Consider the following 24,578-nt stretch of genomic DNA (forward strand, 5'->3'; position numbering starts at 1 on the left):
AGACAGTGAGAGGAGGGGGGGGGGGAAGTAACAGAGGGTGACAGTGGGAGGAGGGAGGAGGGAGGGGAGGGAGGGAGGCAGGGAGAGACATTGGGAGGAGGGGGGGGAGTAACAGAGGGTGACAGTGGGAGGAGGGGAGGGGAGGGAGGCAGGGAGAGACAGTGGGAGGAGGGGGGGGGGAGTAACAGAGGGGTGACAGTGGGAGGAGGGGGGGAGGGAGGCAGGGAGAGACAGTGAGAGGAGGGGGGGGGGAAGTAACAGAGGGTGACAGTGGGAGGAGGGGAGGGAGGGAGGCAGGGAGAGACAGTGAGAGGAGGGGGGGGAAGTAACAGAGGGTGACAGTGGGAGGAGGGGAGGGAGGGAGGCAGGGAGAGGACAGTGAGAGGAGGGGGGGGGGAAGTAACAGAGGGTGACAGTGGGAGGAGGGGAGGGAGGGAGGCAGGGAGAGACAGTGAGAGGAGGGGGGGGAAGTAACAGAGGGTGACAGTGGGAGGAGGGAGGGAGGGAGAAAGGAGGGAGAGACTGATGGAGGAAAGGAGAGGAGGGATGGAGGCTGATTTTCATTCAGGGAAGTGATGTGGGAGGACGTCAACACTGCTGTCTGTTTGAACAGAGATGTTAACATGTGATCTATGAGAGGAGGGGAGAGAATGGAGATAAACCCATAGGTGAGGAGTGAGGAGTGGATGGAAGGGGGAGGTAGAGGAGGGGAGAGGAGAGGAGTGAGAAGTGGAGGGAAGGGGGAGGTAGAGGAGGGGAGAGGAGAGGAGTGAGGAGTGGAGGGAAGGGGGAGGTAGAGGAGGGGAGAGGAGAGGAGTGAGAAGTGGAGGGAAGGGGGAGGTAGAGGAGAGAAGAGAAGAGGAGAGGAGTGAGGAGTGGAGGGAAGCGGGAGGTGGAGGAGAGAAGAGGAGAGGAGTGAGGAGTGGAGGGAAGCGGGAGGTGGAGGAGGGGAGAAGAGAAGTGAGGGAAGGGAAGGGGGAGGTAGAGGAGAGGAGGAGTGTGGAGGGAAGGGGGAGGTGGAGGCGATGAGGGGAAAGGAGGAATGAGGGAAGGGTGAGGTAGAGGAGAGGAGGAGGAGATTTTCATGTCCTATAGCCAAACGATTACAACAACATTCAAAACATACACATGGGTTCATTGCAAAATATAGCTACATCGGATTCCTTTATGTCAAACCTCCCTTTGTAAGTGTTTTTGTACAGTATACATTTGTCTCTGAATATTTGCATGTACTCTGATGTCTGGCATGCAAGATGAACATTTATGTGACCTTTCCCTTTCCCCCCAGGTATTGGCTATGCTTCGATTGTGATCGTGTCCCTCCTGAACATCTACTACATAGTGATCCTGGCCTGGGGTTTGTATTACCTGTTCCAGTGCTTCCAGCCGGAGCTGCCCTGGGCCAAGTGTAAAAACTCCTGGAACACAGACCGCTGTGTGGAGGACACCATCCGCAAGAACAAGACCCTGATGCTGGCCGCTAACATCACCAACTTCACCTCGCCCGTCACCGAGTTCTGGGAGTGAGTACAGTAACTTAAAAAAAATGTATTTAACCTTTATCTACTGTATACAGGTGACATATCTTAATTTGACCCAGTTTACCATAGCAGGAACATAATCCTGCAGCAACAAGAAATGTGAATTATTATGTGGGTTATAATTAATATACATTTTTTGTTAGGGCAAATCAAGTCTTACATTTTAAAGTAGAAATTACATACTTTAGAAGCCTTTTTTAAACCTTGAATACACTACAAGTTTGCATTTCCTGCTGTGCAGGACGATTCCTGAAACAAAAGGATTGCCCAATTAAGATACGGCATCTGGACAGGATAGTCTCACTGAGTTCTGGGAATTAGTACAGTACTGGAATATAGTATAATACTATATAATAATTTATTATGATTATATCAACCAATTTATCAACCAATCCCATACTATAGTTCGGCACGACTATAGTATGGGATTGGTTGAAGCTCAATGTTAAATTCAAATCTCCCAACAATCATATCCCCCTAGAGATGATTGACGCACCAGTGCGTCAATCTAACTTACATAACAAAACAATTCCCATCAACATTCGTCAGTTTAAGCTAGAGGCATCTCAATCTACCGCATCCACCAATGTCGCACTTCCTCATCTGTGGTGAAAGGTGGCAGAGCTAGAGCGGTGTTGGTCAGACCATGAGACATCCCAAAAATCGGTCTTCTCACGTAAACATCTGAACGGTTTGACCTGCAAACTATTATGCTCTATGACCCCCCACAAGTGTCGCGGGACTCGTCTGAAGGTAAACGGTACCGGTTTTGAATATTTCCTGAGTGTTTTTATATCTCCTAGATTTAGGAAAGACACTCAACCTTGTTTCTTGTGATTTTTTTTTTTTTACTGTCCTTTTTGCCATTTATGAATGTGTTATTCATTTCTATGGGCTTCAGTAGTAAAGGCCAAAATCAATATTTTATAAATTAATTAAAAAAATATATATATTCCTAAGGGGTCCTAAAATTCAAAATCAAATAGCTAAATGATCCATAGTATGACCATCTTAAAACAATGACATATGTCAGCTTAGTACCGCCCCCCCACCCCCCAATGTCTTAGACTGTAAAGAAATATCTAAGCCAATATGACACCAATGTCGATGAAACTTCGCAAATCAACTTGATTGGATGTGCCTCTCGTCCGTTGCCGTTACTGAGAGCCACTATACCAGATTTTTAACTGGGTTGTTAGCATTAAGAAAAAATACAATTTCTTGCCCCGACCTAGTTCAAGACCTAGGCGTCAGATAAGAACGAGACTACAGCATCCATAAAGTGAACATTAGACTTGCCAGGTTTTGTACTGAATAAGTTTGTAGGTGCAACAGTTTTGATTAAATGTATAATTTATTGCTCTCACGTGCCAGTAGAGCACCTAAGAGGTGCTACCTTTTTGTAGCATTTCTGGCAATGCTAACATATTTTTCAGCCGAATCTCTAAGTTCTATTCTGTCTAAAACTGGGCATAGCAACTCGGTTGCTCAGCAACTCAATAACACAGCTGGTTGCCTGCACCAAGCATAAGAAGTGGTTGAAAACCAACCTAGGCTACTGTAGATGTATGTTGGTTTTCAAGCTGAGGTTAATCAATAAATGCATACAGATAATTGTCCGACATGAAGAAATGGGTCGGTTGATATTAGTGAGCTGTTTCCGATTTGATAAGCCAATGAATTTGGTTTTGTTGTCATTATCTAGCTAGCCAGTAGCTGTAGCTAGCTACTGTATAGCTAACTAACGTAATGTTATACCAGTCAGATGAGAGCTAAAGATGGCTAGGTAGCTAACCAATAAGCGAGGAAAGCTAGCTATATTTTGCCAAGGATGGTTTTTCATATAATGCTGAAGTCATCTGTGTAAACTGCCGACCTAGACTCTTGCGTGTAATCAGAGCACTAACAAATATGTAGAGATAAGCTAGCGAATGTCCTTGGCTGCTATGATAGCCAGTTAGCTAGCTAGGTAACGTTAGCCAACGTAAGGCTGTAAAGTTAGCTAATGTTAGATAGCTAACGTTAGCTTGCTTATCCAAAGTCCAGCAGCTAGCCTCTGTAGCAAGCTAACACCAGTCAGCTGAAAGCTAGTGAACAGGCAAAGAAAGGTAGCTAGCTATATTTGGTGATGGAAGATTTTTACACAAATTAATTCAGCCATTAGCTAGCTAGAGCCAGACAACAACAGCTGACCTTGACACAGAAGCTAGCTATGCCAGTCCAACATTTCCCCACAAAACATACCTAGCTAGCTACATCAGTTCAATACCAACACCAAACTTTGGGCAAATTGTCACGCTGCTACCTTACAATGCATGCAGTGGGATTTTGCAACACTAGCTTGCTCGCTACTCCATAGTCTAAGCTATGGTCAGAGCTAGCCACATTTCACTGTCAGACACGACACAACTCAAACTGTAGCTGAGAAAACAAATAGCTTGTTACATGTAAACAGTGCCTCGGTTGTGCACTGACTGCAGTGTACAAATGCATGCTTGCTAACATCAGTAAAACTCACCAGTTTCTAACATCCATAATAAATTCCAGTATGCTCCTTCTCCTGTCTTGACATTTTAATCCAAATATGTGTTGATCAAAAATGCCAAACTAACAACTCTGCCATTTGACCGTCTTTATTGTATTTACAGCTCAGATCTGGATGTTGGAAACTGCCCCCCCCAAACCTAGATTATATTTTTAATTTATTAGGATCCCCATTAGCTGACGCCAGTAGTGACAGCTAGTCTTACTGGGGTCCGACACATAACGAAAAATACATTCCAGACAAAATACTTTTACAATTGACATACATTTAAAAACATTAACATGTAGTGTGCTTGTGTGTGCATCTATTAGTTCCACATGTCAGTACATACACACAACAAGTAGGTCACATGGGGGAGAGGCACTGTGCCGTGAGGTGTTGCTTTATTCGATTTTTTTAAAAACAGGTTTGCTGTTCACTTGCGCTATATTATATAAATGTATAGGATGCATAACTCTGCAACGCTTTAGGCTAGAAACAAGCTGTAAAATGTACAAGAAAGATGTGGCGCTAGGGTACATGGGGATATCTTTGTTTAGTCTCTGTGGCTGACATATACAACCTTCAAAAGTCAATGACTTAAAACCGTTTTCTTTTGCTTTGCTTTCAATGGGAATTGAGTCCTATTTTACAATGTAAGACTGTCACAATTACATTTTTCATTTTAGTCATGTAGCAGACGCTCTTATCCAGAGCGACTTACAGTTAGTGAGCACATACATAATTTTTTTAATTTTTATACTGGCCCCCCGTGGGAATTGAACCCACAACCCTGGCGTTGCAAACGCCTTGCTCTACCAACTGAGCTACATCCCTTGCGCAGACAATTACTTGAGACTACCCATGGTCAATTCTACACATACTTTAATAGTTAGTTCAAAACTGATTTGAGTTATTAGAGGGCAACAGCCAGTAGACCAGGTTTTAAACCATCTACCCTTGGTATGCAAGCGCACCAGCTGTGCCATTAAGGCCCAGTCCTTTTGTCAGAGGCCGAATCAAAGGTAACAATAGCACTGTCAATGACAGACTTTTGGTTGCACAAAAAAAATCTGTCTTTGTAAGGGGAAATGTTATATAATGCACCTTCTAACAGAAAATCTTGAGAACGTTAGAATTTTAAGCAACCTGCATACACATTGTTTGAAGTACAATAGACCAACACAACTACTGTAGTAGGTCAAAGCTGTGTGCTGGAAAACCTTGGTAGAGCATGGGTGGAGTAGGCATTGTGGGCTTGTGAATTTCCTTTCTTTTTTGGCTTCAGACCAATGCCTACTTCTCACTTAAAACAGTTTTTAATAATATAATATCCTACCTTGACCTATCTACCTGATTTATTCCTTTTAGCTCCTTTCACAAGTCTCCCTTGTGACCTCAATGGCACTACCTGGTCAAATAAAGCAAAGGGTCTCACTGTAACATTATCAAGCTTTAATCATTCTAGTTCCTGCTCTCCCTCCATTCTTGTTTTCATCACATCCTCCTGCTTTTCTTTCCCCTGCTTCCCCCTTCCCCACCTCTCCTCTGCTTCCTCCTTTCTCACCTCTCCCCTGCTTCCTCTTTCCCCACCCCTGCTTCTCCCTGCTCTCCCAACGGTCATGTTTACCTGGTAGCACTGGCAGCGTGGTCCGTGAATGAAGGCTCATGCGCAAACACAGGACCAGGAACAGGGAAACCACTCTTAGCTGAGCAGAGCAGAAACTGGCTAGCTGGAGCTGAAGGACTGGCTGTAAACGTAGCTAGATGCCGGCCGGCTGGCTACTCTATGATTCTGTGTTGTTCCTCTGAAACATGTTGTACCTTTTGTGACGGATTCTGGTGGATTAACCTTCATCCACTACTGTATAGTAAGGTTGTCTTGATAAAAAGCAGACTTTCATGACTACTTGAACTGACCTGGTAAAACTCTGGGCCCCAGTTATAGCTGCCCTGGAAAAACTGACCCTCTCTTTCCCCAATGCCAAACAGGTCTGAAAAAACGGACCCTCTCTTTCCCCAATGCCAAACATGTCTGAAAAACGGACCCTCTCTTTCCCCAATGCCAAACATGTCCGACTCTTTGTCTTCTCTCCAACAGACGTAACGTCCTTAGCATATCCAGTGGCATCGATGAAATCGGGGAGGTCAAGTGGGACCTGGCTCTGTGTCTGCTGGGGGTTTGGGTCATCTGCTTCTTCTGCATCTGGAAGGGAGTCAAATCCACTGGGAAGGTGAGCTGGGATGTACTTTATATTTCCCATATATAAATAGAATGAATGGAATGGACATTTTCCGTCAGACCACATACATTTGGCTGTTACTCAAACACACCATGAAGAAGGCACTTTAGCCAAATTGTTGGTCAAATATATCCACAGCAAGGAGAAATGAGGGTGCAACTTTCATTTTCATTTGTACACCAAAAGGCCAACATTGTATTTACGATAATTGAATGGGGTGGGAATGTCCGTTCTAGATATTCTAATTCTATGGATTCCCCTCTGCCACTGCCTGCATGGATTCATACATAATAATAATAATAATAATATGCCATTTAGCAGACGCTTTTATCCAAAGCGACTTACAGTCATGCGTGCATAATTATTTTTTTTTGTGTATGGGTGGTCCCGGGGATCGAACCCACTACCTTGGCGTTACAAGCGCCGTGCTCTACCAGCTGAGCTACAGAGGACCACAAGCTTAATGAGACACACCTCAAAGTGCAACGATGCCAAGTTGAACAGGCTACTACTATACCACAGACTGTCACCATAAATCAAGTTCCAGAGTGCAATTCAATCTCTGTGTAAAGAGTGTAAACAATAGCCAGACCAGTCACAGCAACACCCCCGGGACCAGTCAGGGAGCTGGATCGATCCCAGAAACCTTGTCTTATTGCGCCAATTGATTAGTTTAGCCTGATTTTTCCTTTTGACCCTCTAAGCTGTAAATCATCCGGTATCTGCAGTCTTTGCTTCCTGGAAAGGGAAGCTTGGAGTCAGCCTTCACAAAACAAGAGGAAAGAGTATAACCGAGAGGATTGGATTCTGCTAAAAGATGGGGTTATGATTCTGACAGCCTACCTGAGAATGTATCATTCTCATTACACAGAAGATTTGAAGTCAAATCTGTCTCTTTAGACAAAGAAATGTATGTGGGTGAGATCGACACTATTGATTTGTAAATCTGCTGATACATCGTCGGTTTCCTCTGTTTCCCAACAGGTTGTGTACGTCACCGCTACCTTCCCCTTCGTCATGCTGATCATTCTGTTGATCCGCGGCGTCACTCTGCCAGGAGCATCTGAAGGAATCAAGTTCTACCTGTACCCAGACCTGCAACGTCTCAAAGACCCTGAGGTAGAACCACCCTGCCCCGCCCCTTCCTGTCCTGTCTTGGGACTTTATTAATCTAGTCATTCAGCAACTGTGGCTGGGATTCAAACAAACAAACCACACAGAATCCTGGCCTAAATCTTTGAATTTCGAATACTTTGAGTTTAATATTTGATCTTATCTTTTGAAAAAATATATTTCAATCGCCATAATGAATAGAAAGGGGAATAAAGGACATCCTTGTCTTACACCTCAAGAGAATGTTAATGTGGCGTAGTTGGCTGTAAAGCTAATTTTCATTAGTAGTCCTTGGGTAAACGTGATTCTCCTGGGAAAAGGAAAAATGTGTAGACAAAGTCAGTCAAAATACTGCCCAATGTAATAATACCCCAAATTGTCAAAATACTACCCAACGTTTTCCCAAAGCTTGCGTCTCAGCCTTCATATCTTCTCCCCTTTTTACCTTCAGGTCTGGATCGATGCAGGCACTCAGATCTTCTTCTCCTATGCCATCTGTCTGGGAGCTATGACGTCACTGGGGAGCTACAACAAATACAAATACAACTGCTATAGGTGAGTGTCCACGCCGGGGGGGTGGGAGGGGGTTGGGAGGTGATGGTGGTGGTGGGGCCTAATCCAGTGGTTAAAGAAAAATGGGTAGAAAAAAAAAGACAAGAAAAGTGGGGAACCTAGGTTCCTTTTGTGTTCATTAACAACTTCCGTGACATGTGTGATATAGGGACTGTTTGCTGCTGGGAGGCCTCAACAGCGGTACCAGTTTTGTGTCTGGCTTCGCAATATTTTCCGTCCTGGGCTTCATGGCACAAGAGCAAGGGGTGGACATTGCCGATGTGGCAGAGTCAGGTACGAGGTGGTCAAAGTGGCAGTGATGGTGGGCACTGCTACTTAAAATAAACAACAACAAAAACAACAGAGTTGCTGGTTCTATCCAACAGAAAAAAAGACAAAATCCGAAAGACACTAGATAAAGTTAAATGTAAAGAATGAAATGGATTTATTTTCTTGAAAGACGGCATCGAAATATGGAAGTTTCGGCAATCAAACACTGCTTGACAGAAATAAAAATACAAAGTTACAGTATAAAAACAGTTTACTGTGGTAAAACCTTTCAGTGCATCTCTATGACATGGATGTCACATATTTGGATCTGGTTGGATTCTTCAAGCAATCGAGTATCAAGGAAAATGCTGGTGGAAAAAAAAAAGTTTTACTGTTAAATTGGATCTTATCCAGAACGCTAGGGGGCGAAGAGTCAAGCCATGCATGAGAGATCCATCATGACCTTTTCTTCTCACGATCACCATAGATTTAAGAGTCCTGCTCCAGCCTGTTCCAACAGATACTGTATCTATTGTATGAGAGTGAAGCAAAATGTCAGTAATCCAGGACATCTTGTGCCACGTTAAAAATAAACAAGTATGACTTAAGTCTCACTTATGGTACTTACCTCTGGGCTGTTTTAGATGGGTCTAGCATATTTATCCATATTTTACAATGTGATCAGTTCAATGGTTTATGCCCATGGCGGATTCTATTTGTTCTGTGCGTTTCTAATTATAAGCATGTTTCTAACTATTGTACTTGTAATGTCATTATCCTTCTACTGCTGTGTGGATACTACAAGGAGGCATCAATGTGGTGATGTTTTTAGGTGATTTTTCTGTAATTTAGAAAAAAAACACCCTTCATTTCTACCTTTTTATTATAGCAGACATACTATTACTGTACATTCTGATATGAAAGATGGGTCTTTTGATGGTATTAACTGATCCTGTATCACTGGCACCCTCTTGCAGTGCGTATGTAGTCAGTCTGCTCCAGCCATTAACGATATCTCTAGCCCTATCCTTCTGAGGAGACTGTACAGGGTGTTCCTGCCGGAGTACAGAGATGCAGTGAATGCATGAGAAATAATGACTGTATAAAATAAATAATTCAAATACCGCACTATCTCAGCTATCTGAGCAATCTCTTTCTCTGAGAAATTGTATTCCCCATATTTTTGTATATAAATTATAGCTCAGTATTTGAATTATTTATTTTATACTAATACAGAAAGAGATTGCTCAGATAGCTAAGATACTGAGATAGATATCTGAGCAATCTCTTTCTCTTAGAAATTGTATTAGTATAAAGTAATATAATTTCCCCATATTTTTGTATTTAAAATATAGCTCAGTATTTGAATTATTTATTTTATACAGTCATTATTACTCATCTTTATCAAGGGGTGTCAATCATTTCAGACCCCACTGTATATATAACATCATATGATGAAACTCATTTAGTTGATTCGTTTACTGATCTAGATTAACGCAATTTACTGTAAGCAGTTTAATAGAATAAGTAATTCAATGAGTTTCAACGGGAGAGTTTTGGTACACAGTACTGTAGATGGTTTGTGATACCATGTTCTAACTTACGCCTTGTGCTGTAAGCAGTGAAATAAGGTGCATAGTGCACTGAGAAAGAGACAACTTGGTTTTGCCTTAAACTGCAGCAACTTGATCCTGAGGAGAGAGGTTTTATTTTGGGGAGAGATGCAGAGTAGATTCAGATTTGTACCCACGCTGAGGATGGTACATATGTGCCGAAGGCGACGACATTACCTGCTAGACCAGCCTCAAGCACGAGAGGCTTTTATTGAATTATTATTATTGAAGTATCAAAGCCAGCTCACTAGTCAGTCTGCTAGCTAGTCATGTCGTGTTTGGTTGGATGCCTTGTCATATTTCACAGCTAAACCAACTTTATTCTATGTGTTTGCTGTTTTTCCTGTTTTGTTTTTTAACTTCTGTTGTAACAGGTTATCCCAACATTATAACACCACGTTTTCGAGACGTTGCTATAGTTACAATCGAGAAGAGGCGACGTATGTTGCCTCTGATCCAGTCATTGTTATTATATACTATATATTCTACTATATACTATACTAGTTATGTTATATACTAGCCTATATATTCTACTATATACTATACAAGTTATGTTATATACTAGCCTATATATTCTACTATATACTATACTAGTTATGTTATATACTAGCCTATATATTCTACTATATACTATACAAGTTATGTTATATACTAGCCTATATATTCTACTATATACTAGTTATGTTATATACTAGCCTATATATATTCTACTATATACTATACTAGTTATGTTATATACTAGCCTATATATTCTACTATATACTAGTTATGTTATATACTAGCCTATATATTCTACTATATACTATACTAGTTATGTTATATACTAGCCTATATATTCTACTATATACTAGTTATGTTATATACTAGCCTATATATTCTACTATATACTATACTAGTTATGTTATATACTAGCCTATATATTCTACTATATACTATACTAGTTATGTTATATACTAGCCTATATATTCTACTATATACTATACTAGTTATGTTATATACTAGCCTATATATTCTACTATATACTATACTAGTTATGTTATATACTAGCCTATATATTCTACTATATACTATACAAGTTATGTTATATACTAGCCTATATATTCTACTATATACTAGTTATGTTATATACTAGCCTATATATTCTACTATATACTATACTAGTTATGTTATATACTAGCCTATATATTCTACTATATACTATACTAGTTATGTTATATACTAGCCTATATATTCTACTATATACTATACTAGTTATGTTATATACTAGCCTATATATTCTACTATATACTATACAAGTTATGTTATATACTAGCCTATATATTCTACTATATACTAGTTATGTTATATACTAGCCTATATATTCTACTATATACTATACTAGTCATGTTATATACTAGCCTATATATTCTACTATATACTATACTAGTTATGTTATATACTAGCCTATATATATTCTACTATATACTATACTAGTTATGTTATATACTAGCCTATATATTCTACTATATACTATACTAGTTATGTTATATACTAGCCTATATATTCTACTATATACTAGTTATGTTATATACTAGCCTATATATTCTACTAGTTTAGTGTGGTTATTATATACACATAGTGATAGGGGATGAACATTTTGAGCTGTTGTGCTTCGTACTGCTATTGTAAGGCTACTTTGATAGTTCTTGTCATAACATGAATCCCTAGTCTTGCCACGAGCCATAAGTTAAAAGGGCATTGACAATACATTCCACTTACATTGCCTACAGTATATGATCGTAAGGATAAGACGAGATAGATCTATACTTTTTAGGATTTTCTATTTCTTATTAACATTAGTTTGGTCTGTGCTATACTTGGACGCACCATGGTGGCATCAGACCAGATCAAACGATAGAACCCTGGTTTCTAATTGTGTTTTCTCCACTTCCCCATCCCCCTCTCTCTTCTTGTTCCTCTCTAGGTCCTGGCTTGGCCTTCATTGCCTATCCTAAAGCTGTGTCTATGATGCCGCTGCCCACCTTCTGGGCTATCCTCTTCTTCATCATGCTTCTGCTACTGGGTCTCGACAGTCAGGTCAGTAGTATGCTCATTATGAGTCAAGGATCTGCATCTGAGTCTGAATCTGAGACAGTCAGGTCAGTAGTCTGCTCATTATGAGTCAAGGATCTGAATCTGAGACAGTCAGGTCAGTAGTATGCTCATTATGAGTCAAGGATCTGAATCTGAGTCTGAATCTGAGACAGTTAGGTCAGTATTATGCTCATTATGAGTCAAGGATCTGAGTCTGAATCTGAGACAGTCAGGTCAGTAGTATGCTCATTATGAGTCAAGGATCTGCATCTGAGTCTGAATCTGAGACAGTCAGGTCAGTAGTATGCTCATTATGAGTCAAGGATCTGAGTCTGAATCTGAGACAGTTAGGTCAGTAGTATGCTCATTATGAATCAATAATCTGAGTCTGAGACAGTCAGGTAGGTAATGTTGTTATGACACAGTAGTAAGGAAGTTTATTGATATCAGATATGAGCACTGAGATTATGAAATTATAAAAAATGTTATGGAGTTGTAAAGGGAAGTTGTATGTTTTATTATGAGACAGTAAGTCAGTTTATTAATATGAGTGATACGATTGCTGAGATGGTGAAAAATATACACTTTGTAGGGGAATTGTACAGGGAAGTTGTAAGCAAGTTATGAGACAGATGTGGTTCTGTTCCAATTTTCAATGTCCAACGGCTATTAGTACGTGGCCACAGTCAGTATATTGATATAGGGAAGTTGTAACTAAGCAAGTTCCTGTATGTCACATAGTCAGCTTTATTAACCTGCATGGGCAAATTCATGGTCACATGGCCAGGAAAAACTTGTGGCCCATACACATGTGATCAGGAGGAAAAACTCCTGGCCCCATGCACATGTGATCAGGAGGAAAAACTCCTGACCCCATACACGTGATCAGGAGGAAAAACTCCTGGCCCCATACACATGTTATCAATACAGGCCTAAACAGGACTAAACAGTCAGTCAATAAAAATGGTCAATCCACAGAGGCAAACCACGACACACTACTTATGAACAAACAACCACATGTTAACATAGTCAGTCAGTTAGTCAATTCAGCTCAATGCTAGCGTCCATAGACAGTCGTACCATTACTACAGCTCAATGCTAGCATCCATAGACAGTCGTACCATTACTACAGCTCAATGCTAGCATCCATAGACAGTTGTACCATTACTACAGCTCAATGCTAGCATCCATAGACAGTCGTACCATTACTACAGCTCAATGCTAGCATCCATAGACAGTCGTACCATTACTACAGCTCAATGCTAGCATCCATAGACAGTCGTACCATTACTACAGCTCAATGCTAGCATCCATAGACAGTCGTACCATTACTACAGCTCAATGCTAGCATCCATAGACAGTCGTACCATTACTACAGCTCAATGCTAGCATCCATAGACAGTCGTACCATTACTACAGCTCAATGCTAGCATCCATAGACAGTCGTACCATTACTACAGCTCCTCCTCTGATGCTGTATGTTAACTACATGAAATGTAAATAGATGTGTTTAGTGTTAGTAACTACATGTTAACATACAGTCATTTTGTCTGTCGGTCAGTCAATACATATTGCTCAATGCTAGCCTCCACAAATATACCACCATTACGCATCATCTCCCAGCTGCTAATACTGTACGTTAGCTAGATTTGATCACTCAGGTCCTATAAATAGGTGTGTTTAGTGATTGCAGCTTCCATTTCTAGACTACCTAGCTAGATACAGATCCTCCATTTCTAGACTACCTAGATAGATACAGATCCTCCATTTCTAGACTACCTAGATAGATACAGATCCTCCATTTCTAGACTACCTAGATAGATACAGATCCTCCATTTCTAGACTACCTAGATAGATACAGATCCTCCATTTCTAGACTACCTAGATAGATACAGATCCTCCATTTCTAGACTACCTAGATAGATACAGATCCTCCATTTCTAGACTACCTAGATAGATACAGATCCTCCATTTCTAGACTACCTAGATAGATACAGATCCTCCATTTCTAGACTACCTAGCTAGATACAGATCCTCCATTTCTAGACTACCTAGATAGATACAGATCCTCCATTTCTAGACTACCTAGCTAGATACAGATCCTCCATTTCTAGACTACCTAGATAGATACAGATCCTCCATTTCTAGACTACCTAGCTAGATACAGATCCTCCATTTCTAGACTACCTAGATAGATACAGATCCTCCATTTCTAGACTACCTAGCTAGATACAGATCCTCCATTTCTAGACTACCTAGATAGATACAGATCCTCCATTTCTAGACTACCTAGCTAGATACAGATCCTCCATTTCTAGACTACCTAGCTAGATACAGATCCTCCATTTCTAGACTACCTAGCTAGATACAGATCCTCCATTTCTAGACTACCTAGCTAGATACAGATCCTCCATTTCCAGACTACTGGCTGATTGGTTGACTGGCTGACAGACTGGCTGGCTGTCTGATTGGTTGACTGGCTGACAGACTGGCTGGCTGGCTGATTGGTTGACTGGCTGACAGACTGGCTGGCTGGCTGATTGGTTGACTGGCTGACAGACTGGCTGGCTGATTGGTTGACTGGCTGACAGACTGGCTGGCTGGCTGATTGGTTGACTGGCTGGCTGATTGGTTGACTGGCTGGCTGATTGGTTGACTGGCTGACAGACTGGCTGGCTGATTGGTTGACTGGCTGGCTGATTGGTTTACTGGCTGACAGACTGGCTGGCTGGCTGATTGGTTGACTGGCTGACAGACTGGCTGGCTGATTGGTTGACTGGCTGACAGACTGGCTGGCTGATTGGTTGACTGGCTGACAGACTGGCTGGCTGATTGGATAAAAGTCTTTATATATGCCATTTAGCAGACGCTTTTATCCAAAGTGACGTAGTCATGTGTGCATACATTTTACATATGCGGTGCCCCAGCGGGAATCGAACACCACGACCCTTGTCGTTGCAGGAGACATGTTTTACGGACTGAGCCACACAGGACTACGTCCGTACAACAACGTTAACCTATCAGGCCTACTGTATGCTGCACTACTCCCATCTCTTGTCTCTGTGTCGTCTTTCTGTCCCCAGTTTGTGGAAGTGGAAGGACAGATCACTTCCTTGGTGGATCTGTATCCCTCCTTCCTAAGGAAGGGTTACCGGCGGGAAATTTTTATAGCTATAGTGTGCTCCATAAGCTATCTTCTGGGACTTACCATGGTTACTAGGGTAAGTACTATCTTCTAGTAGTATACTTCAACTTTTTACACTGATATCATAATATACAGTATCACAAGTGTCCAGCCCAGTCCAGAACCTTAGCTACACCCTAACGAATATAAAATAATCTTACTAAAATTAAGCTACACCCTAATGAATATGAAATATGGCTGTAGAATAGCCTCTGCTATTACCAGTCTCTTTATTATTCCATAACAATGCAGGCTATAGCCATATTAGGGCATCACAGTAACATCACCACATGTTCAATACAGTAAATACAGCGCCTTCAGAAAGTATTCATACCCCTTGACTTATTCCACATGTTGTTGTGTTACAGCCTGAATTCAAAATTGAATAAAACATGTTTTACCCATGTACACGCAATACCCCATTATGACAAAGTGAAAAAAATATTTTTTAGAAATGTTGGCAAATTTATTGAAAATGATATACAGAATTAGCTCTTTTACATAAGTATTCACACCCCTGAGTCAATACTTTGTAGAAGCACCTTTGGCAGCGATTACAGCTGTGAGTCTTTCTGAGTCTTTTAAGAGCTTTCCACACCTGGATTGTGCAACATTTGCCCATTCTTGTTTTCAAAGTTCTTCAAGCTCTGTCAATTGGTTGTTGATTGTTGCCATTTTCAGGTCTTGCCATAGTTTTTCAAGTAGATTTAAGTCAAAACTCAGGAACATTCACTTTCTTCTTGGTAAGCAACTCCAGTGTAGATTTGGCCTTGTGTTTTAGGATATTGTCCTGCTGAAAGGTGAATTCATCTCCCAGTGTCTGGTGGAAAGCAGACTGAACCAGGTTTTCCTCTAGGATTTTGCCTGTGCTTAGCAACATTCCATTTTTTTTTTTATCCTGAAAAACTCCCCAGTCCTTAATGATTACAATCATACCCATAACATGATGCAGCCACCCCATGCTTGAAAATATGAAGAGTGGTACTCAGTGATGGGTTGTGTTGGATTTGCCCCAAACATATAGTTAATTTCTTTGCCACATATTTTGTAGTATTACTTTAGTGCCTTATTGCAAACAAGATGCATGTTTTGGAATACTTGTATTCTGTACAGGCTTCCCTCTTTTTTCTCTGTCAATTTAGGTTAGTATTGTGGAGTAACTACAATGTTGTTGATCCATCCTAAGTTTTCTCCTTTTACAACCATTAAACTCTATAACTGTTTTAAAGTCACCATTGGCCTCATGGTGAAATATAGGGATATAAGTCATCTTTTTTTTTTTACCCATCTACCAACAGGTGTCCTTCTTTGCGAGGCATTGGAAAACCTCCCTGGTCTTTGTGGTTGAATCTGTGTTTGAAATTCACTGCTCGACTGAGGGACCTTACAGATAATTGTATGTGTGGGGTACAGAGATGAGGTAGCCATTAAAAAATCATGTTAAACACTATTATTGCACACAAAGTGAGCTCATGCAACTTATGTGACTTGTTAAGCACATTTTTTACTCCTGAACTTATTTAGGCTTGCCATAAGAAAGGGGTTGAATACTTATTGACTCAAGACATTTCAGCTGTTCATTTTTAATTCATTAGTACATATTTCGAAAAACATGATTCCATATTATGGGGTATATTGTGTGTAGGCCAGTAACAAATAAATCTCTATTTAATCCATTTTAAATTCAGGCTGTAACATAACAAAATGTGGAGATAGTTGAGGGGTGTGAATACATTCTGAAGGCAATGTAGCTACACCTTTAATGTGAATAGAAAATGGTCTTGTGGAGCTTTTAAACCTCAAATTCCCCCAGCAACAAGAGTCCCATACATACAGTTCCACTTTCCCCTTTCCTGTCTTCTCATGCCAGTCCCTCACAATAGCACCACTCCAAATATGCTGCTGTGGCCTGAGCTTCCCAGTAGCCTACTGTATTTCGGTCTATTTAGAGAAATATTTGGCTCACACATATAACTCACTCTCTTTTATCTCCACTCTGAGAAACTGAAACTGTCAGTCACTTTCTGGGAAGCTCATCTCAAACCAGGGCATCAGAGCTGTAAAAAGTAATAGCTATCTAGCTATACTTGGAGATACTGTGCTGTGTCCCTGCCTCTCAGACTTACAATGTGGAAACAAGCATGTGATGACCCTCAGAAAGATCAAACCCACCACAGTCCCTGACTCCCTAATCCTACCCCACTAAAGCCTCCTAGACAGCGAGGGAGTCAGGGACTTGCTGCTTTATGCGATTTCAGACCACAGTAGCCTGTTTTTTTTCCATGACATCACAATCTCATGTTGCCTCTCACTGAGTGCTCTGTTGAGGGTTGGAACTAGGGACGGCTCGGTTCCATTGGGCGTTGGAACATGGCTGCGTCCCAAATAGCACCCTATTCCTAATTTAGATAAAGTGTACTATGTAGGCTCAAACTGCGCTATGTAGGGAGTAGGGTGCCATTTGTGACGTAGACATTTATTCTCCCGCCACTACACTCTTAAAAAAAAAAAAAAGGTGCTATGTAGAATCTAAAATGGTTCTTCAGCTGTCCCCATAGGATAACCTTTTTGAAGAACCCATTTTGGTTCCAGGGAGAACCCTTTTGTGTTCCATGTAGAACAGACGGGTTCTCCTATGGGGACAGCTGAAGAACCCCTTTGGAACCCTTTTTTCTAAGAGTGTAACCTAGGGGCCTACTCAGTCACTAGCCTGAGATCTACTATCTGTAAAGCTGTAAATCTATGCATGGAATCCTACATTCACACATGCCCAAGCACTAAATCATGCTAATTTCTCTCTCCCACAGGGTGGCATGTATGTGTTTCAACTCTTTGACTACTATGCAGCCAGCGGTGTGTGCCTTTTGTGGGTTGCATTCTTTGAATGTATTGCTGTAGCCTGGGTTTATGGTACGTGTCCTCTGGAATATAATGCCCTGTCTACGTATGTCTGTATAGGAGCTGTGGTCCTTAAATGTCCTCGGGCTCTGTCAGTGAAATACAATCACAACTACTCCCGACTATATAGAGATGTTACAGTTCTGTCTCAAATGCAACAAATACATTTTTTATCTCTGTATCAATTTACTGTTGCATTATATCAACTGACACCCACCATAAAATACATTTAGACCTAGACACAGAATATGTGGCAGTGTCACAGCATAAAGAGAAACATGAGCTGGAATACTGTGTGCATCACAAATGGCACCCTATTTCCTATATAGTGGGCGTCTTTTGACCACAGCCCTATGGGCCCAGGTCAAAAGTAGTGCACTATAAAGGGAATATGGGGTACCATTTGGGAGGCACACTTTACGTAAATCTGACCAAATTCTCTATTTATTTTTTCTCTTCCCATCAGGCGTTGATAATTTCTATGATGCGATTGAAGACATGATTGGCTACAGACCAAACCCCTGGATGAAATGGAGCTGGTCTTTTATCACACCTCTTCTTTGTGTGGTGAGTCTATGTTCATTAATACTGACTTCGTCCCAAATGGTACCCTTCTGTATTTTCTACCCTATGGGCCCTAGTCAAAAGAAGTGCACTACATATGGAATAGGGTGCCATTTGGGACGTAACCCTACTAACCTCCCATACTGAAAGGATAGAGAATGATATATCTGCAAATGTCTGTCATCCCTTCCTCCCCCACTCAAAACGTTATACTACTATAACAGCAGTGTGTGTCCATCTGTCCGTCCGTCCGTCCGTCCTACGATCATTTGCTTAACAGAAGTGGCCAGGCTCTGTAACATCACATCCCCTCCTGTGTGGTTAAAGGGTAACTGGTGACCCTGCATCCCTGGTGGTTAAAGGGTAACCTGTGGACCTGCGTCCCTGGTGGTTAAAGGGTAACCATTGGCCCTGCGTCCCTGGTGGTTAAAGGGTAACCATTGGCCCTGCGTCCCTGGTGGTTAAAGGGTAACCTGTTGCCCTGTGTCCCTGGAGGTTAAAGGGTAACCTGTTGCCCTGTGTCCCTGGAGGTTAAAGGGTAACCTGTTGCCCTGTGTCCCTGGAGGTTAAAGGGTAACCTGCGGCCCTGGTGGCTAAAGGTTAAAGGGTAACCTGCGGCCTTGGTGGCTAAAGGTTAAAGGGTAACCTGCGGCCCTGGTGGCTAAAGGTTAAAGGGTAACCTGCGTCCCTGTAAGTTAAAGATTGAAGGGTAACCTGCGGCCCGGCGTCCCATGCTGTGTGTGCCTTCTGGATTAAAACTGTTGAGGCATTTGGGAAATGTGGTGCTTGGCTCCGTCCGGAGGCTAATCCTGTTTAATCCCGTTGAATCTCATGTGTCTTAACGACCAGGAAACATAGTGCTATTTGTTCTCTTGAGACGGACTAAGGAGAACTCAAAGAGAATGAAAGGGACTAAGGAGAATTTGAGGAGACTGTGTGTTAGTGGATGTCAATTACTACCAGCTCTGATATTATTATAACGTTAATCATAATCGGATATTGCTATAGCATTACTATCAATTACGTCAATAATTATTTTCATTTTCATTTGTTTTCCAAAATGTTCATGAAACAATAGGTGTTTGTTTGAAGGAAATGAGAGACTCTGTTTGCATCATTTAAAAAATTTTTTTTTTTTTTTTTTTTTTTTTACAAAACATAAAGGGGCCATCAAGTATCGTATTACTGAGAACAAGGAGGTTTTCAGGTAGATCCCTTGTTTTGAAACGGATAGTTAGCTAGTGCAAGTTGGCACTGCAAATGTACAAGAACGCCAAACCGTTCCCTCATTGTCAGACATTGGAGAATGTGAGTTACCATTAATACATTTACCCTCCATTGGTGTTTTCTCTCTGCCTCCAGGGTTGCTTCGTCTTCTCCTTGGTCAAATACAAACCTTTGACGTACAACAAGGTTTACGAGTACCCCGACTGGTCCATCGGTGTGGGCTGGACTCTGGCCCTGGCTTCTATGATCTGTATTCCTATGGTGGTGGTCATCAAGATCATTCAGTCCGATGGACCACTCATAGAGGTTAGTACACAACTCCTATAACCCCAGACCCCTAAACCCTACTCCTAGGTTCTAGACTGTACACCCTAAGCCCTAGCCCCTACCCCTAGGTTCTAGACTGTACACCCTAAGCCCTAGCCCCTACCCCTAGGTTCTAGACTGTACACCCTAAGCCCTAGCCCCTACCCCTAGGTTCTAGACTGTACTCCCTAAGCCCTAGCTCCTACCCCTAGGTTCTAGACACTACACCCTAAGCCCTAGCCCCTACCCCTAGGTTCTAGACACTACGGCCTAGCTCCTACCCCTAGGTTCTAGACTGTACACCCTAAGCCCTAGCCCCTACCCCTAGGTTCTAGACTGTACACCCTAAGCCTTAGCCCCTACCCCTAGGTTCTAGACACTACACCCTAAGCCCTAGCCCCTACCCCTAGGTTCTAGACTGTACACCCTAAGCCCTAGCCCCTACCCCTAGGTTCTAGACTGTACACCCTAAACCCTAGCCCCTACCCCTAGGTACTTCATGTAGATCAGATTTTTTTTATATAGCAGGTATAAGTAATATGGTAGTAGCTTAATCTTGACCTCTGACCTCTGACTAATATACTGTACCAAAGTTGTGTTCAAGCCAGTAGAAGTCGGTGAGTCTAGTGGTCATTTCTCATGTTGCTCCATCTGTAACGGGTACACTTGCCATCCTATAATCATACTTGGACAGTATATTCGTATTAAACAGAGCTCTTCTTTTTGTCCTCGTCCAGAGGATCAAGGCCGTGGCGGCTCCGCTGGGAGGTGCTAGCTCCCGTCCAGTCGACCACCGTCCCAAGGGCATGTCTGCCGAGCTGGCCTACCCCCTGGACCCCAACGGGAACAACGGCCTGATCAAGCCCACCCACACTATTGTAGAAACTATGATGTGAGCGCTCTCTGTGAGAGGAACGAATTCAAAAAATTACCCGCTTTCTATGTTATTATACTATATTATCACTAAACTAGTTGTAGGACCAGGTTTACATTGCTATGTATCTGCACTAGGAGTCTTCTTTTTGTTTTGTTTTCTACAGAGGAAGTTACGTTATTGGTTTTCTGTTTCTGTTTTTAATATTTTTTTATTAAACTATTGTTATTAATATTACTGTTATTACATTTGATGTAGCTAGAAGGAAATATTAGATTTCCAAGCCACTTGGAGCAGCAGAATCGGTACATGTTCCATTTGTACTTCTTCTTTCCTGTAGAACTGTAAGTGTCCGTCTCTATTTTAGGAATCGTAAAACAAACAAACAAAAGAGAAGAAAATCCATAAAACAAAGAAAGGTCCGTATAAAACCGTAAGAACTAAACGTGTGTCATGTTTTGAGCAGTAACATTTGACTATGTTATGTTTGTATCTAGATCAACCTAGCCCCTCTCTTCTCAGCTTAACTAATGTCTATAGTATGATAATATCGTGGAGGTGGTGCCCCTTGTATACAGTGAGATTAGTCGAGTGTGTTTTGTCGTCGATGTTTGTTGTAAAATTACAGCTGAACCTGAACGTACCTCCACTAAGCTGCGTTCAGGGTCCAGAGCATCTCATCTACAGTTGCGGGCCACTAAAAAGTTAGGGTTTTAAAATCCTGTACCGGTCTGCAGTTCTGTTTTTTTGACACAAACTATTTGCTAGAAGGTACTTGAGCGCCTTGCAGCAATTGTTCTGTCGGTGTATATATAACACTGCAGCGCTACCTAACCTTTTTAGTGCCGGCAACTGTAACTTGTTCTGACTGTGGAGGTACAGACCTGCCTTCCCTGTACAGTGTTAAGTATACATACATACAGTCAGTCCAACTCAATTTTAAACTAGACTATACTATGCTGGTGAAGGACACTATTGCTACATACCATCCATCCCAGTGCATAGAGTAGCTACATCATACGTGTTTAAAGTCCGTGATTTATTCTTTGCACTTAATAATGAAGTGAGTTTTCCTTTATTCTTAGAGGACATGACATAGTGGCAAGTAAATAATAATCACAAAACATCACAATGTATAAATATCTAAAGAACCTGCCATAATGACTTTATGCATTAATGTAAACTCCCCCATACAGTAAATATTGATCATTTAAGGAACCATTCAAAATGCAAGCAGACCGCTTCTCAATCACATTAATCAGATCTTTCTATTGAATTTCTGCAGGCTAGGTCAATGTACATTCTGATGTAATGATAATAAATATGGTAATTAATTAATATACTAACTTGTGCTATCCACTTCATCCAGCCTTTTCACACTCCCTATATATCGGTCGTCATATCTAAGCTTAGTTTTAAATATTATATTATTACAGCTTTTCAAAGAGGCAGAAACAATTCAAACAAAGCCTGTTGGGATTTGAAGCATTATGATTCACAATGCGAAGATATTCTTCTTTGAATGGAATGTTGAAATGTGAAACCCCATGTAGTGAACTGATGCTTCGGTTAATTCTATTACGTAGAAAAAATTGTTCTCTTTTTTTATTTTGTTGTATAAAATTAAAACTTTTGGTTTATTTTACTTTGATTGTTTTTCAATCACGTTTTTCCCTTTTTGTATTCAAAATGTAAAATGACCACCCCGTCTCCAGTTACTAATACTTCCTGAGGATGAATAGTCATTTAACAACTTACTGTTAATCAACAAAAACTTCAATTTGTAATGTGCAATACTTCGTAGAAAGATATTTTTTCACTCTGTTTTTCAAATAGGTGGTACTTTTAACTCTGTAGTGAGAAAATACAAAAACACTTGCTAAAACAATGCGAGAGGCAAAATTACTACAATTTCAATGAAAACCACAAACTCTTATGCCATAATATCAACAAACAAACAACGTTCAATGCAGTAGTATCGCTTTCTGTTATAACACACACAGAATTTGATTAATCTTTATCAAAAAATATTAAAATGAAAGAATATCTGAAGTTGAAATGAAAAGTAATCCTGCCATTTTATAATTACTGACTCAATGATTATTTGGTAGTCTGAATTGGCCTGTGAGGTATAGGTGACATTCTGAAATGATGCTGCCACCAAACATAGGCCTTTCTATCTACCATAGTGCTGTTTGTTTGTACAGAAGATGTATTATGTCGCGCAGAAACGAACCGCTAGTAGTTAGCTAGCTAGGTACCTGTAACGAACCGCTAGTAGTTATCTAGCTAGGTACCTGTAACGAACCGCTAGTAGTTATCTAGCTAGGTACCTGTAACGAACCGCTAGTAGTTATCTAGCTAGGTACCTGTAACAAACCACTAGTAGTTTCTCATGTGTAGTGTACCTGTAACGAACCGCTAGTAGTTATCTAGCTAGGTACCTGTAACGAACCGCTAGTAGTTATCTAGCTAGGTACCTGTAACGAACCGCTAGTAGTTATCTAGCTAGGTACCTGTAACGAACCGCTAGTAGTTATCTAGCTAGGTACCTGTAACGAACCGCTAGTAGTTATCTAGCTAGGTACCTGTAACGAACCGCTAGTAGTTAGCTAGCTAGGTACCTTACAGGTGTTGTATCAAAGAAGCTTACTGAAAAACCAAATGAGAAGACATTATTACAGTGAAGATATTGCCACCCAGTCCATCGCTGGAGATTGGAGAAGTCTCCGGATGTGTCCTAAATGGCATAGGTCTCTGGTCAAAAGTAGTGCACTAAATAGGGAATAGGGTGCCATTTGGATTACATCTTCCATTTCCATTGAAATTAGCTGTCTATAATCAGATCCCTACAGATAGAAAACATAATGTTAAACTTATTTAACTCTCCTGCCTCATACATTACATGTCATTACATACCAGCCCTTCCTTTTTAAGAATGTACAAGGGGAAATGTTTTTAATCCATGAAGAAGAAACATTTTTCAAATACAATTTGAAAGATTTTATTTTTTATTTCTATGGCGCTAAATTACCTGTAAAGCAAAAATGTGTATTTAAAACAGGGTTTTACTGAGAAAAACGTTAAACCTTTTTATTTCTTAATAAATAAATAAAATCTGTTGAAAAAATATTTTGCTTTTCTCATGTGTAGTGTCCTTTAGTGAGTCTATAGACCCCAGAATAAAGCAGGGAATTTGCACTTTAGTCACTCAACATCATCATGACCCCTATAATAAAAAAATTATAATTTAATTGGATTTATAGAGCACTTTTCAAAGCGCTTTACATAGTAAGGGGCGAAACTCACCTAACCTCATCCACCACCAATGTGCAGCACCTACTTGGGTGAAGCCATGGCAGCCATTTTGAAAAATAAATCTCACCACACAACAGCTCTCATGGTGGAGAGGTGAGGACCTATTGCTGGGGAGTATGGACCCAGTTCTCCCTCCCCAACACTAGGGGGCGAAAGCCTCCACACCCACAGGCTTATCCAGGACAGTTTAGCCTCTTGTTCACTATGACCCCACAACAATGTTGGTTCCAAGGCAGACTTTTTCAGTTCTGCACACTGGCTACTGTACGACTTAAGAT

At 41.1% G+C, this 24,578-nt stretch overlaps 1 protein-coding gene across 1 annotated transcript; it reads left to right on the forward strand.

Annotated features, from left to right (window-relative positions):
* Nucleotides 1-1,288: 1,288 nt before the first annotated feature.
* Nucleotides 1,289-24,114, forward strand: LOC311114562 (sodium- and chloride-dependent taurine transporter-like; the record flags this gene model as incomplete). Its single annotated transcript, XM_084189802.1, has 11 exons — nt 1,289-1,523; nt 6,167-6,299; nt 7,293-7,427; nt 7,873-7,976; nt 8,143-8,267; nt 11,820-11,932; nt 15,013-15,150; nt 17,921-18,023; nt 18,478-18,578; nt 19,938-20,108; nt 20,846-24,114. Coding segments are annotated over 11 exons (1,517 nt in total), but the record flags the coding sequence as incomplete, so codon positions are not given.
* Between the last annotated feature and the right edge of the window lie 464 nt (nt 24,115-24,578).

Source organism: Coregonus lavaretus (assembly GCF_964263955.1).
Source record: "Coregonus lavaretus genome assembly, contig: HAP1_SCAFFOLD_2200, whole genome shotgun sequence".
NCBI classification, from domain to species: domain Eukaryota; kingdom Metazoa; phylum Chordata; class Actinopteri; order Salmoniformes; family Salmonidae; genus Coregonus; species Coregonus lavaretus.